Source organism: Hirundo rustica, chromosome 3, assembly GCF_015227805.2.
Source record: "Hirundo rustica isolate bHirRus1 chromosome 3, bHirRus1.pri.v3, whole genome shotgun sequence".
Taxonomy (NCBI): domain Eukaryota; kingdom Metazoa; phylum Chordata; class Aves; order Passeriformes; family Hirundinidae; genus Hirundo; species Hirundo rustica.
This window is the reverse complement of record NC_053452.1, coordinates 46,037,958-46,051,898: the sequence shown is the minus strand read 5'-3', so window position 1 is coordinate 46,051,898 and position 13,941 is coordinate 46,037,958. Positions and strand designations below refer to the sequence as shown.

At 40.8% G+C, this 13,941-nt stretch overlaps 1 protein-coding gene across 1 annotated transcript in view; it reads left to right on the top strand.

The window, feature by feature from the left end:
• Window positions 1-2,183: 2,183 nt before the first annotated feature.
• ERO1B (endoplasmic reticulum oxidoreductase 1 beta) overlaps window positions 2,184-13,941 on the top strand; it is a 29,287-nt gene continuing 17,529 nt past the window's right edge. The window contains exons 1-4 of the mRNA XM_040059328.1: window positions 2,184-2,282; window positions 6,692-6,811; window positions 9,984-10,067; window positions 10,448-10,489. Coding sequence (XP_039915262.1) covers window positions 2,184-2,282; window positions 6,692-6,811; window positions 9,984-10,067; window positions 10,448-10,489 — 345 coding nt within the window. The remainder of the gene's footprint in view (window positions 2,283-6,691; window positions 6,812-9,983; window positions 10,068-10,447; window positions 10,490-13,941) is intronic.

The following is a 13,941-nucleotide window of genomic DNA, read 5'->3' as shown; positions in this document are numbered from 1 at the left end:
AATACGGCAGTAAAAAGCTAAAGCACAACTGACTTCTGATACAACATTTCAGAGGTGAAGAAATAAGGCACCCTCTGTAACTAACATAGAGTGTTCTGAACTGAAAACTATGACTTAAAATTATTATAGTTTACTTCTAACTTTTAGAGTCCTTTCTGAAACCCAAGTGTGCAACAGTGCTTGATTCTTCCGAGGTTTTAGGACTTTTCTAAATACCAGTGATGGAAACTTCCAGAATCAAAAGCACAAAATGTAAACAAACACAATGAATTCACTTTAATCTGCTGAACAGAAACAGTTTCTTTGTGAGAAGTACAAACCACTTGTGATAAAGTATGGAGTACAGATACTGAGAGCAAACGATGGTAATGTAAACATTAACACCAGCTGTTCTGCTAATTTCTTCTCAGATATCTAGCTAATGTATTGCTCCACTGATGCTGGAAGTAGGAATAGGTTCTCATTTAGTCACCTGTTTCCAAATTATAGTTGTACTGCCTGTACTCCAAAGAGGAAAGAAAGGAGCATTTACATCATCTCTCTGGAACCAAATTACTGCCTACGTCATCTTATGGTCTCTGTAATTCCTAGACACCATCCCTTCGACACATTTTCAGCAATGCAAAAATCTGTGACATACTGGCCCCTTAAGGACAAATGTAATGGAAAGCTAATTTGAATTCATTTGTAAATAAATAACAAAGGTCAATCTTAAAACCTTTACGCTCTCTGACTGTAGTTACCCTAGACTTAAAGCTTGTCTCCACACTCCAGCAAAGGGGTTTTCTCCAAATGAAAGGTTATAAGAAGAACCTGAGTTAGCATCTGAATTCAAAATAAAATCCTAATTTCAGCAACCTTGCACATTGCTCACTGGAACACTCAAGTTTTTCACAGAAACATGACTTTTTGCAATTCTGGAAATTAATTATAGATGAACATTTCGCTGTTGGGAGCAAAAGATTGGTTCTGAGCTGTCCCAACAGTGGGGCAGTGGGTCCTGTGGCCCTGCCCAGCTCACCCTCATAGCGCTGGGGCAGGACAGCCCCAGCCTGCCAGGTTATACTGGAGTGCACTGGGATATAAGAAATATGTAGCGGGCCAAACTGGTTTATACAGGTCTGGACTGGGGTTGTAGGGATTGGTTTACACAGGTTTAGACTGGGGTTATAGGGTGATATGCTGAGACATACTTGGTTTGTTCAGTCTAGAGAAGAGGAGGGTGAGGCGAGATCTCATTGCGGTCTTCAACATCCTCACAAAGGAAGTGGAGGGGCAGATATCGATTCTTCACTCTCACGACCAGTGACAGGACTCAAGGAAATGGCCTGAAGCTTAGCTGGGGGAGGTTTAGGTGGGATATTAGAAACATGTTCTTTACCCAGAGGGTGCTCAGGCACTGCACAGGCTCCCCAGGGAAGTGGTCACGGCACCAGGCCTGACAGAACTCAAGAGGTGTTTGGACAACACTCTTGGGCCCGCCGTGTTACTCTTGGGGATGGTGCTGTGCAGCGCTGGGAGTTGGACTTGGATGATCTTTGTGGACGCCTTCCAGCTCGGGGAGTTCTATGATACTGGGCTAAACTGGTTGATACCGGCCTGGACTGCGCTATACTGGGATGGACTCAGTTTAGGCTGGGATGAACGGGGAACACTGGGACTTTCTGGGCCCGACCGGTTCACACGGCTCTGGACGAGACCAGACCGCTCTCGCAGCCCGGCTCCGCCGCCGCCCCTCGCGCGCCCCTCCTCACGCGGCCCTCCCGGCGCCGCGCGCACGCGCCCAGCCGCCCCCTCGCGCGCCGCCGCCACTTGTTTTGGAGGCGCGCGTGGTCCTCTCCGATTGGGCGCCGCCGCCCCGCCCCGCCCCGGCCCCGGGACCGGGAGGGGAACTACATCTCCCGGCGTGCCGCGCGACGGCGGCCCGGGAGCGGCGGGCGCTGGAGCGGGGCGGCGGCGCCGCTGCTTCGCGAGAGGGATCCCGGGCGAGCGCGGCGGAGCCGCGGACAGGTCGCGGGGAGCGCGGCCCCCGCCCGACGGGTCCCGCCGCCCGCAGGAGCGGCCGTCGCCGGGAGGAGACGCTGCTGCCGCCGCCGAGCCGCGGCGCGTCCCTCTCCTTCCTGTGCCGGCGGCGGGGCGAGGGCTGCCCCCTCGCCCGTGAGTCGACGGCGGCAGCAAGCAGCATGAGCGGCGGTGGCGGCGGCCGGAACGCGGCGGCGAGGGCACGGCCGGCAGCGCGGCTGCTGGCGGTGCTCGGCTGCGTCCTGACAGCGGAGGCCCAGGTAGGAACCGGCGGCTGGCGGGACGGTGCGGCGGGGCGGGGAGGGAGCGTGGCCGGCCGGGGATGCCGCTGGCTGTGGGCAGGGCTGCGGAGCCCTGCCGAAGGGGCAGCAGGGCAGAGGCGGAGGTGAGGTCACTTCGGGGGGGTCGTGGGGGCGAGGGCAGCTCCGGGCCGTGTCATGTGCAGGCTCCCCGCAGAGAAATCAGGGAGTCTCTTGTTGGAGTCTGTAGCCCGCGTCCTTCCCCTTCCACACCCTGCAGCTGGCACTTGCCGGGATCCAGCCCGGGGCCGGTGCCGCCGGGCTGCGGGGAAAAGCTGGTTGACCCGGGAACCCCAGGTGGCATCAGTCAGTGGGATATGATGAGCAGCTCTGGGTTGGGTCATGCCCGTGGCTTCAGGCGGAAAGTTCGGTGCCGTGATGAAGTCTGTGAGAAGCCATATGTTCCGATGGTGATGCCAGTGCCAGGGCTTGGCTTGTGCTTAGGTCGTGTCTGTTTGCCCACGGTACAGGCAAGGATGAGAGCGCTCCTTCCCTCTGCAAACTGCCTTCACAGCTTTAGGAGGGTCAATGTCTGTAGTTAGGAGCTCGCTGTTCATCCACCGTGACTGAAGTGGTAGCTGGTGTCGAGTAGGAGAGGCTTTCAGCTGGGCCAAAGGCGTTGGAGTGAGTTTATAGAGAAATACACCGTCCACATGGAGCAAAGCTTGTCCTCTGGATTATAATTTTTCTTATATTTTATAAATTTCCGTGTTGTATAATATGCTATACTGTAAGTGGCCATCCGAGGCAGTGATGACAGTAGCATAGATAACTTTTATTGCAGTTTTTTTGTTGTTGTTGTAAGATGAAGTTGTCTCTGATTTATATTATTTTACCAACTATTTTAGCATAACTAACTGTTAATTGAAATGGAGTTCTCGAATAAGCACTTAATAAAGCGGCATGGGTTTTTTTGTGCTGCTTGGCAGAGAGATTGGTTGTTGGTGTTTCATAAAATTGTTAGCATATTGTGTTCCGAGTTTGGCTTGTGCGGGGAAAGATAAGCTAGCCAGTAGTTCTTGGAGTCATGTTACCTGCGGCTGTTCTCTCATTCTGCAGCCATGGCAAAGTAAAACGTCTAAGGAACAAAACAAGGTGTCCCAGGTGGTCTTCTAATTGTTGAAGCAATTAAAGTACAACAACCTGATAACACTAATAAGGTTGTTTATATGCATAGATTGCTTATTATTATGTGCACATTTTCAGTTTTTTTTCCTTAATATTAGAGCGCTGACTGTGGGGTTTTTTTCAAGATTTTATAAGGAGAAATTGATGCAGGTTGGACATTGACCTTTCTTTCTGAAAGGCTGATTTATCTTGGAGAAGATAAGTTAAAAACTTCGCTTCTCCAGTATAGCTCTGATACCTTTTTGAGAACTAAACTAGTTTTGACAATACCTGGAATTACTTTGATAAGCATATTGGAAATGTAGAAAAAATAGCAGCTACGTAATATCAGATGACTTTTTGAACACAAATTATAGTGCTTTTATATTTTGTTGTAGAGTTCGAAGTAATTAACAGACTAAAAGAAACCATGATACTTGTCCATTGTAATAAAAGTGTGGTAACTTACAGTACAGTTTGACTTTATATTTGTGGACTAAGTTAACTATTGTAGTTCAATTAAAAAAAGGCAAAGTACCAATTGTTTGAGTAACAAAGTCAGTCTTGCAATATGTAGTTTTAACCATGTAGTACACTGTTCTTATTTTGATGTCCTCAATTTGAAAAAAACAAATTCATTGGAAGATCCAGATGTTGACAAAAATGAAACAGCTTTCTGCATGTTCTTGGAGTGTTCCATCATAAGTGAGAGCACTGAAGCCTGCACTTAGGCTAATTAGAAAAACCTCTGACTGGGGTACTTGAAGCCAGCGTTGCTGTTGCATCACTGTGCTGTGAACTGACTCCACTGCTGTGCAGTATTAGTGTTTCATGTATGCTGCTAAAGTATATTATAATTTGTGGTTTGGTACAGATACAGATGAGTTTAATTTTAGAGCATGCTTTCCAAGGATACATTGATTTTGCAATTTTATGTATACAGGGAGCTAACTGTTCCAGTTCTGAAAAAGTTGGGGGGCGGGGGGGGGGGAGGGAGGAAAAGTTAGCTTGCTTGCTCTGGTACTCTGAATAAATTTTTCTCTTCATAATTTCCTAGATCAGTTCTAGTTTTTGAGGAGGTTGCATTTCTGAAACTCCATTGCTCTAGGTAAACTGTATTGCATTTTCAAAGATGCTCTTAGAATTGAGGTATTAATTAAATAAAAAGGCTGCAGCTTTTTATTTTTCCACGAGGATTTTTCACTGAGTGTAACTATTGCATTTATCTGGGACATTTTTCCCCTGAAAAAGCATTTCCCATTTTGCATAGATGGTAAAATTATTTTTGTAAGAGTGGATAGTCTTATGAGCTGGTCATCAAAATAGTTTCCTACTCTTTATCTTCTCAGTCCAAAAAAACTTTCTTGTACTCACCCTATTTATATAGTTCAGTAATATTTGAGCAAAATGTTCAGAGTTATCTTTTTGCCTTTTTATATTATAATGAAATGTTAAGGTGTTTGCTTTGTGCTCTGGTGTTACCTGTAAGGGCTGCACCTTTACAGATTGCTGCCTGTGTGTGATCAGTAAGAAAATTCGAAATTTTAAATGAAATTATTCTAGACTGACATGCATGGGGGTTTTATTTCTGTAAGGATCGTTAATAATAAGTTTTTTTCTTCTGACTTTGAAGTTGGCAGTCATGTGGGCTGTGAAAAAACTATAATTACACATTGGCTCTTTGACAGTTGTTTGCCCGGGTTTGAAGTTGGATAACATTAACAAGACAAGCATAACAGCAGGAAAATTTTTTTGTTAAAGTAACTTTCCTTAAATTAATTTTACTTCATTGCCATATCTGCTCTACAGAATTATGAGAGCCTATTTAGTGCCTCAGGAGAAGTAGGATCTACATAAGGTGAATTTTCCACTGAAGTGCTTTATTGCCATATCCTCACCTCTTTATTCTCACAGAGAGTTGGGGGAAATCCATTTTCTAGGCCTCCTTTATGCTTCATAAAGGAGCAGAAACCCAAAATTTGGTTGGTAGTGGCTCTTTTACATCAAACCTGGTTATATAAGAGTATCTGTTCTGTAAAGTACGGGAGTGATTTATCATGCATAAAACAGATTAGATGTTTTCATAATCTCATCTATGTGAAATCTGTGGAGGGAAAAAAAAAGCCACATGTTTTTTGTCTCCTTTTCCACATAACATTTTTATAGTTAGAAGTTCTTCTAATCCCATGCAAGATATAAGATGTATGGGCATTTCTATTTTAAATAATTTCTGGGCCATAATGGATGTCAGTGAATTTCCTGTCTGGCTGAAGAACAGAAGCAGTAAGCACCAGTGTTTGGTTCCATTCCCTTATAAACATATCTGAACCCTTCAGACATGTTGGTAGTAGTTTAAAAAGCTGTGCCTAAGAGAGTTAGTTTAGATTTATGGGAATTTATTATGTAACTGTTCATAGAATCACTTTTAGTGTCTCACTTCAATAAGACACTGCCAGGGTCTCAGCAAGAGCGTTGCCTAGTCTGCAGCGTTGGTTGGAGCTGTCCTCTCTGCTACATTCACAGTCCTGCTTTCCCTTTCTGTGTTGGCAGTAGAACTTCTGCACTTTTCACAGAGGTGGTCTTGCCCTAGTGCAGTAGCAGTACAGCTTGCTGTCCTGGCACTAGGAGAGGGATGAGACCTGGAAAAGTCGTACTCAGTTTCATGATAGATTCACAGCGTTGCAATGTAGATCCCTGTGCCTGCTTTTCCTTGTATTTATTTGTTGAATTTCTTTGTGAAATTGCAAACTTCTTGGGTACAGAAGAACCCACAGTCCTTTTCCCCGTGCCTCTAAGGAAACTAGATAGTGTTTTCACACTTTGAGAAGAAATATGAAAATAAGATGGCAGTGTGTGATCGTAGGGTTTTTTTAGGCAATTCGACTTGTGAGCATCTGGTAGGAGAACAGTTGAAATGCAACTTTGCTAATATACCACGTGTTTGTAATTTGGAAAATCTTGTTGCTCATTCTTCAGAGAGTTCTATATGCTGAAAGCGTCAACAAATTTCAGGGGTGAAATTGTTAATCTTCCTAACATTGATTTAGTAATACATTTGGAGGTGGGCTTAAGCTCAAAGTGCTACAGTTTTACTTTGAGTTTGAGGTGTGTTACCAAATATTTTGTGATGAGCAATATTTGCTATGGAACTGCATTTCACTAGTATTTCTTTCAATTACCATATGTTTCTCTTGAAAGGATTTTTCTGCAGTTAATATTCTATTTCTATATTAAATATAAATGTTTATGTATTTTTTCAATAGCTCACAGGAGTCCTAGATGATTGTTTATGTGACATAGAAAGCATCGATGACTTCAATACTTTCAAGATCTTTCCCAAAATACAGAAATTGCAAGAACGTGATTACTTCAGATATTACAAGGTACACTTAGAATGTTTTTTCCCCTGAATAATTTAAATAAAATGCAGAAAATATAGGAAGGATTGTGTATCAAGTCAACTTGCCAGTTTTAAGCTGCCTATCAGAAGGCCATAGCTCTTTAATTTGGTTGAAGCAGGTTTTCAGTCCCTGACAGGTTGGTTATAAGTCTTGTTTGCTATATTCATCCTAGAGTCAGTGACAGTAAATCACGACTGCCTTCATTCAATTGAAAAGTGGTAATTTTAAAGATAGTGCCTTTGTACTGCTGCATCTTGAAAAGGATCATATTTTAGCAATTTTATGACAGCTTGCAGTGCTTATTTCCTAAGAAATGTGTGTAATTTGAAATGGAAATATTGCCATGATTTACTTTTCTTGTAAGTTGCTGTCTTATTTCTGATTTTAGTGTTTGCTATCTAGAGAACTGTTATTCCCTTGAAAAATAGGTAAAACTGTTCCTTTTTCAAATAGTATGTAGTATCACTTTTTTTTACTTGAAGCATTTTTTCTCTCTATTACTATCTGATGTGCAAATGAAGATTTAAAGCCTAATATTTCTGTTTTCAGATATGCTTAACTTGAAAGGTAAGTTGCATTTTGACTGAGCTAATCAGGTGGCTGCCTGCCACTGGAGAAAGGAGCTCACACTCCTCTAGGGCAGCATCCTGTCCTTTGCTACTCTTATTTCTCAGTTATGCCAATGCATCTCTTTAACCTGGTAGATATTTTGTTTGGATATTCCGGTTTGTTGTTTGGTAGGGGATTTTGTTGGTAAGATTTTTTGTTGGTTTTGGGATTTTTTTCCCCTCAGGATGCAAAGTCATCTAGCCAATCAGAAATGGGGTGACTATTAACCTCACTCAAGATGGGGTTATGAGTGTGCAGAAGGAGAAGAAAGCACTTGAGTCTTCTCTTTCTAGCCTGAGCAAGCAGTAATGTGTAACTGCACCTTGAATCTCCTGCTACATGAGATAGTTCTAAATTCACTTTTCAGGAGAAACAGGATATGTGCAACCTCTGTACTAATACATCACATAGACATACATAGCAGTGGTAATGACATTCTCCAGATGCAACAGAGAGACACAAAACAGAGTGTGTGAAGATGAGGAGCAACAGGTATATGAGACTTCATACAGCAGTAATTTCATCTTGCAAATTTAGAGCTGTTTGTTTCAATAGTTCTGCAGATCATACTCTAAAGGTGTGCTGCAATCCTGCCTCATCTTTTATGCTGATCTTCCTAATAGATGAAATAGATTGCAAGGGCCTGTGTGCAGTCCACCCAGCATCACACTGCTCTTAGTCCTTCCAGTGGTGGCAGGGAAGAATTTGTGTTGAACAAGCAAACTGAGTCAGTCAGTCAGAACATTCTTCACCCTTTCCTGTTTCAGTCAGCAACGGCTTTTTTGATATCCCTGTGCAGAAGTATGGAAGTGCTTTTCCACACATAAATGGATGTGGAAATCCTGAAGATAGTGTTGTGGTTTAGGAATGGTACTCCTCACCAAACCACGCACCATTCACTCTCATTCCCGTTTGCATCTCCCTCTCCATGCCACATCGGACGGAGATGAGAATTGGAAGCACAAAAGGTGAAGATCAAGATGGGTTGAGATAAGAACAGTTTTGTGGAAACAGCAATGAGATAAGAAAATGAACAGTAACAGCAACAGTCGTAATGACAGGGAGCATAAGAAAAGAAGTGATTCACGTGGCGGTGAAAAGAAATAATCGACAGTATCAGACGATTCCTTCTGCCACGTTTTCTTGACTGGAAAGAACCTATTCTCCTTGGAAGAAAGTCCTTTTCTCCTGCCCCTGGCAATGATGTGAGGTGGTATAGACCTCAAACCTTAATGTACAATTCGGAATGTATGAGATAGTTTTTATTTAAAGGCCAGAGAAAACTTCATAAAGTCTTGCAGAAATTGTGCTTGGTGGTTTCTAAATAGTAGAACACTTCCCAGTGAAAGAAATGAAGAAATAAACATTTGTGTCTCTAGTTTTATACATCAAAACACACAAACTGTGGAAACCTCATGATCAAGAATCTGTCTTTTAATTTATGAAAGGACTGAATAATACTCTGAGTGATAATAATGAAATCCAGTGCCTCATACCCTGAAGAAAATGTGATGTTCTATGTAGACAGTACATTATTGGCTTGATAAAAGTACAAGTGCTGTACAACCTCAGTTTCTGTGTGTACTGGCTTTTAGTGCTCTTCAGTCATTCTGGGACTAGTACATCTTGATTTGTATGTGTTCTTTCTGGATTAATCTGCAGTTTAGGCAGCAGCATTCTTTTATTTACAGCATTCTTCTGTGTAAAAACAGTGGCTGATTAGATACTTATATCTTCCTCTGTGTGTAAGCATTTTTTATTGTGAGAGTTTACTTTGAAGCAGGTTGTAATTTAACCATGTTAGCTGGTCCTTTTTGGTAGAAATTGGCGGGAGACAGAAGTTTTATATAATAGATCTTACTGTGAAGGTGATGTAGAATGTAAAACTATTTTGTTCTTTATTTAAAAAGATATGAGTGAACAAGTACAAAAAATCATTTTGCATTATTTTTTTCTTGGAACAGTGTTTGTGCATTGAATAGAGGAAATGGGGGGAGGGAAGCATCCTAAAATCTCTGCTTTTATTGTATTGGTGCTAGAAAGGTTTGAGCTGTGATGAGAAGATATTTGTCATCACTTCTAAGCAGACATTGTACCATCTGCTAAATGTCTTATCAGGTGTTTTTTTTTTTACTGAGGAATATCTTTAACATTTTAAAATAGTAATTGTTTTTAGTTTGATTTTGAAACCCAAAATCATCCAAGCACTTATTTGAATTAGTAAATTTCAATTTCAATTTAGTAGTGTGAGATTTCATTTTTGCTTTAATGTACTATGTGTTTGTGTTCATTCACTGGAGACCATTATCATTAACAGTTTTACTGGACAAAGCTTCATCTTAAGTATTTAGAGGGACAATTTAAAAGAAATCAAATGACAGACCAAACTTCCCCCCAAACCCCCTAGACTTAAAGTAATTTAGATAATACTTTTTTTTCTTTGTATCCTCTCCTTTAATTTAAAGGATTTCCTGATACTGAGAGCTTTCTTCTACAGTTGCCTCATTTAAGCGTGAATTGTAAACTTCTGGTTTTTTATGTTTAGGTCAACCTGAAGAGACCATGCCCATTTTGGGCTGACGATGGCCATTGTTCTATCAAAGATTGTCATGTAGAGCCTTGTCCTGAGGTATGGATCTAGTAATACATAATAGAAAGAGGGGGTTTGGTTGAAAATTTGCCAGTTTGCAGTGGCTAGTACTATAGTAACTATACTTACTAGTGAGAACTTAAGTAAAAGCAATGAATCTCTTTTCCATTCCAAAAGTAGAAATAGAACCAAAATATTTTATGAACAAAACAGCTTCAAGAATAAGCTCTAACCCTCTTCTAAGCTGTAGCACTCTTTTGCATATAACATGTTGAGAAGGTAAAGGAGCAAGTTCATTTTTCAAAAAATAAGTTTGCTTTGACCTCTATAGGAATGATACCTAATAAGTAGATTATAATCAAGCATAAACATTTCTATGAGCAATGTAAAAGCTGTGATTTTGTTGTTGTTGTTTTTAGAGCAAAATACCTGTTGGAATTAAGGCTGGCAGCTCTAATAAAGTAAGTACTCCTTTATTTTCAAAGTTCTTTCTGATTTTCTTTAAATCTTAATTTTATAACAGCTTTGTGACTTTTTAGTACAAACCTTCAGTGTTTGTATACTGATGAAGTAGTTCAGATAACTGATCAATTCTTGTACGTGGCTTTACCTTTATGTGTAGTAGTGTTTCTGACATAGCTGGTACTGTCGTGTCACTTTGAGTCTGTCGTTGCTGGAGAGCTGGTGCAGACTGAATCAATGAATGACAAGGGACAGCAGTGCATGGCCACAGAATGCCTGATGCCAAATTGGTGCTTTGTTTCTGAATACAGGACACCTTTTAAAAAGCTATAGGCTAAGATGCACAGAGGCAGTAGCAGCACAATCTTTTTTAACAATCATAAAGAATCACAACATCTAATATTGAAAGAACCCAAATGATTGCATTATTTTCAAGAGGTCATTAGTCTGGATATTATTTGGTCATTAGTCTAAAGACAGTTTAGGCCAAAGTGGCCAGTGCAAACTTAAGCAGCCAGTCTGTGCTGTTGGCTTTTGCTTGCATCTCTCCAAGCCATCCTTCCTAGATCACCAAGTGATTCTAGCAAAGCCAAAAAAATCAAGAGGCTATATATGCCTAAGAGGTCAGAGCAGAAATACTACCCTCACATCCTAAACACAATGCCCAGGAATGAGGATTTTCGCAGTTGATGGGATAGTGGTGCCCAAATGAGAGATCTTCCCATTAAACTTGACTGCGTTGTAGGCACTTACCTCTTGATTAAGTATCGTATCTCCATCCTCCCCAGCGCTTTCTATCTCACTGGGCAGACTGAGTGTGGTTCAGCATATCATAAAGGACTTATGGAAAGGACTGTTGGCATTAGATTTAGCTCTCATGCCACGAAACGTTATCAGAGGTGAATCCTTCATTGTGAATTGATGACTTGGGTGCTGCTGTCTGGAATAGAGCAGGCAAGTCTCTCCAAGCTTTAGCTCAAGAGGAAGTCTTGTTTCTTTTATACATACATTGTTAACTCACTCTGAAGTAAAGACTGCCTCTTCATTTAAAGGTTCCTGCAATCAGAGAAGAATATTTCTCACTGACATGACCTAAATGTCAATCGTTCGCCACTCCAGCACAAGCAGCAGTAGCTGTTCTAAAAAGCTGACACTATCTCTGGGCAGCAGATCTTGTGTTTTAGCTGAATAATCTGTTGCCGCTTTTCTTTTTTCCTTGACTCTTTTATCTTCCAAGCTTGATTGTAGAGAAAATGACTCCTGGAATACCATAATGCCTCCTAAAGAGAGGGCTCTAAGACTTTAAAGACTGTTTCAGACAGGATTCTTGTAGCAGGCATTTGAGCTTCCTGAATGATTACTCTTGAGAGCCATAAATAAGTTGTTAAATAGTAACCAAAGAGTGTGCTGTTCTTTAGATATTTCACATAAGCATATCAGATTGGATTTAGGAAGTGAAAAAATGGATGCCTTTTGCTTTCGCCACAATAAAGAAAGTGGGATAGATTCTTTGGGAAGCTGTATGTTTGCTACAGTGGGTTTCCTTTGAGTGGCCTTGCAGGTTGCTGAAGCCAGCTACAGAAAGGCAGGCAATTCTTTCTCTTTAATCTGCAGTAGAAGACACTAATACGTGCTGCTTGTCTGTTAGAGAGGCAGATATTTCTGGGTGAAAATTGTCATCAGAACAGACATAAATCTTACCCATGCCATTTTCTTACTTCTAATGGTTCAGTTAAATGATCTTTTATAGAGCCAATTAAAAATTGACAATCTCACTTAATATCCCTTTTAAGGAAATATCAAATTCATTTTGGTATGAATGCTTTGTTTCAAGGAGTGTGCAAGTACTGGGCTATTAGCTTGTGCTAATTTCCCATTTGGGGAAGTCTTGCACCTTTTGACTTATCTGTAAAGTACTGGGTTTAAAAAAAGGGATGGGTTTTTGTTCCCCCAAGGACATACATGTCTGGTTTCTCTCTTTCATCCTGATAGTGTTGGTCTTGGAAAGCTGAAAATTACCAAAGGCATCTTTTAAATAATGAGAGTTACAATCTCATGAATAGATACACTCATGCTAGAATCCTCTGGAGAGGTTTTCTGTGGCTTCTGTCCAGTTTCCCATTGCTGTTCTCACCTAATGTAGAGGAGCTTGTAAACTTCTAGCTTTATTTAGGCTTTTTTTTTTTTCTGAACAATGACGAAAACAGTTCCTTTGAACCCTCATCTACGGTAAGACCAAGGTTATACTTGTACGGCTTCCCCATAGGAGTGCAGTTAGAGGATGTGTTTTAAATTCTGGACACCACCATAAGACTTTTGAAATAGTGCTGTAGAGGCACGCAATAATTTCCTTTTCTATAGTTCTGTTGCATTTGTGTGGTGAATGTATATTTTGTGGCTAGACATTCAAGCTGTTTTAATCTGTGAAGCAAGGGACAGGATACAGTAACCCTAGGTTACAACATTCGACTTCATAATTTACTTCCTGCCCTTCTCTTTTCTGTTGTTTTTTTCTTTTTCCCCAGTAACGGGCCTTAGGAGATCCTGGTTGGCAAAACCAGATATTTTGTCCTAATCTTGTCAGGGGTCACAGAGCACTCATCCAACAACTGTTGCTGTTAAATACTGGAGAATAGGCAAGGCTGAAAACCTTTTGTTTGGAGACCTGAATGTTCATTTTGTTAGAAACCATAAATTTAGGATTCTAATCTTGGCAAGTAACCTTTTTTCACTTCAGGGTAGGGATTGGTTTGCAACTCTAGACATGCAGAATGTTTACTTCAGCATCTCAGTATGTTATTTCATCAGCAGTATCTGTTCCAGTCTAGGTTAAGGCCATTTCTTGTTCCCATTTTTCCATTTAACATCCATACAATGCTAAAGAATGAGGTCCCATGCCTGTCAAATCCAAGAAAATTGAGTGAGAAATCCTTCTGCTGTTTTTCCTTGTCTTGGTTCAAGCAAATGTGTTTTTAAAAAGCAAATAATTTTGCTTACTCATCTGAACAGTTTTAATTAAAAACTTTCTTTTTGGGGGCAATACATATTGTGGTGGTACTTTACCTCTGGCGTCTTGACCACAGAACTGTCCTCTTTCTTTTAAAATTTATCATTTATTTGTTTTATTAATTGACCTAAGGTTTAATCAGGAAAAAATACTCATACTCCCCCCCTCGCCAATCCAAGAAACCCCAAAAGGAGGAAATTGAGTTTATCTTTTAAGACAGTTCTGTTACTACTTTTTATGTTCCAAAACTTAGAAGAACTTTTTTAGCTTTAAGCTGAAAGACTTAAATTCCCTGCTTACATAACCATATTATTATAGAATAGTGGAATTTAATCTTTAATTCTTCAAGTGTTTTCCTTAGAAGTGTTCCAGAAGTAAGTATTTTAGTGGATTACTTTTTAAAAAATACTTCAGAATCACAGTTCAGCTTATATATTTCAATTC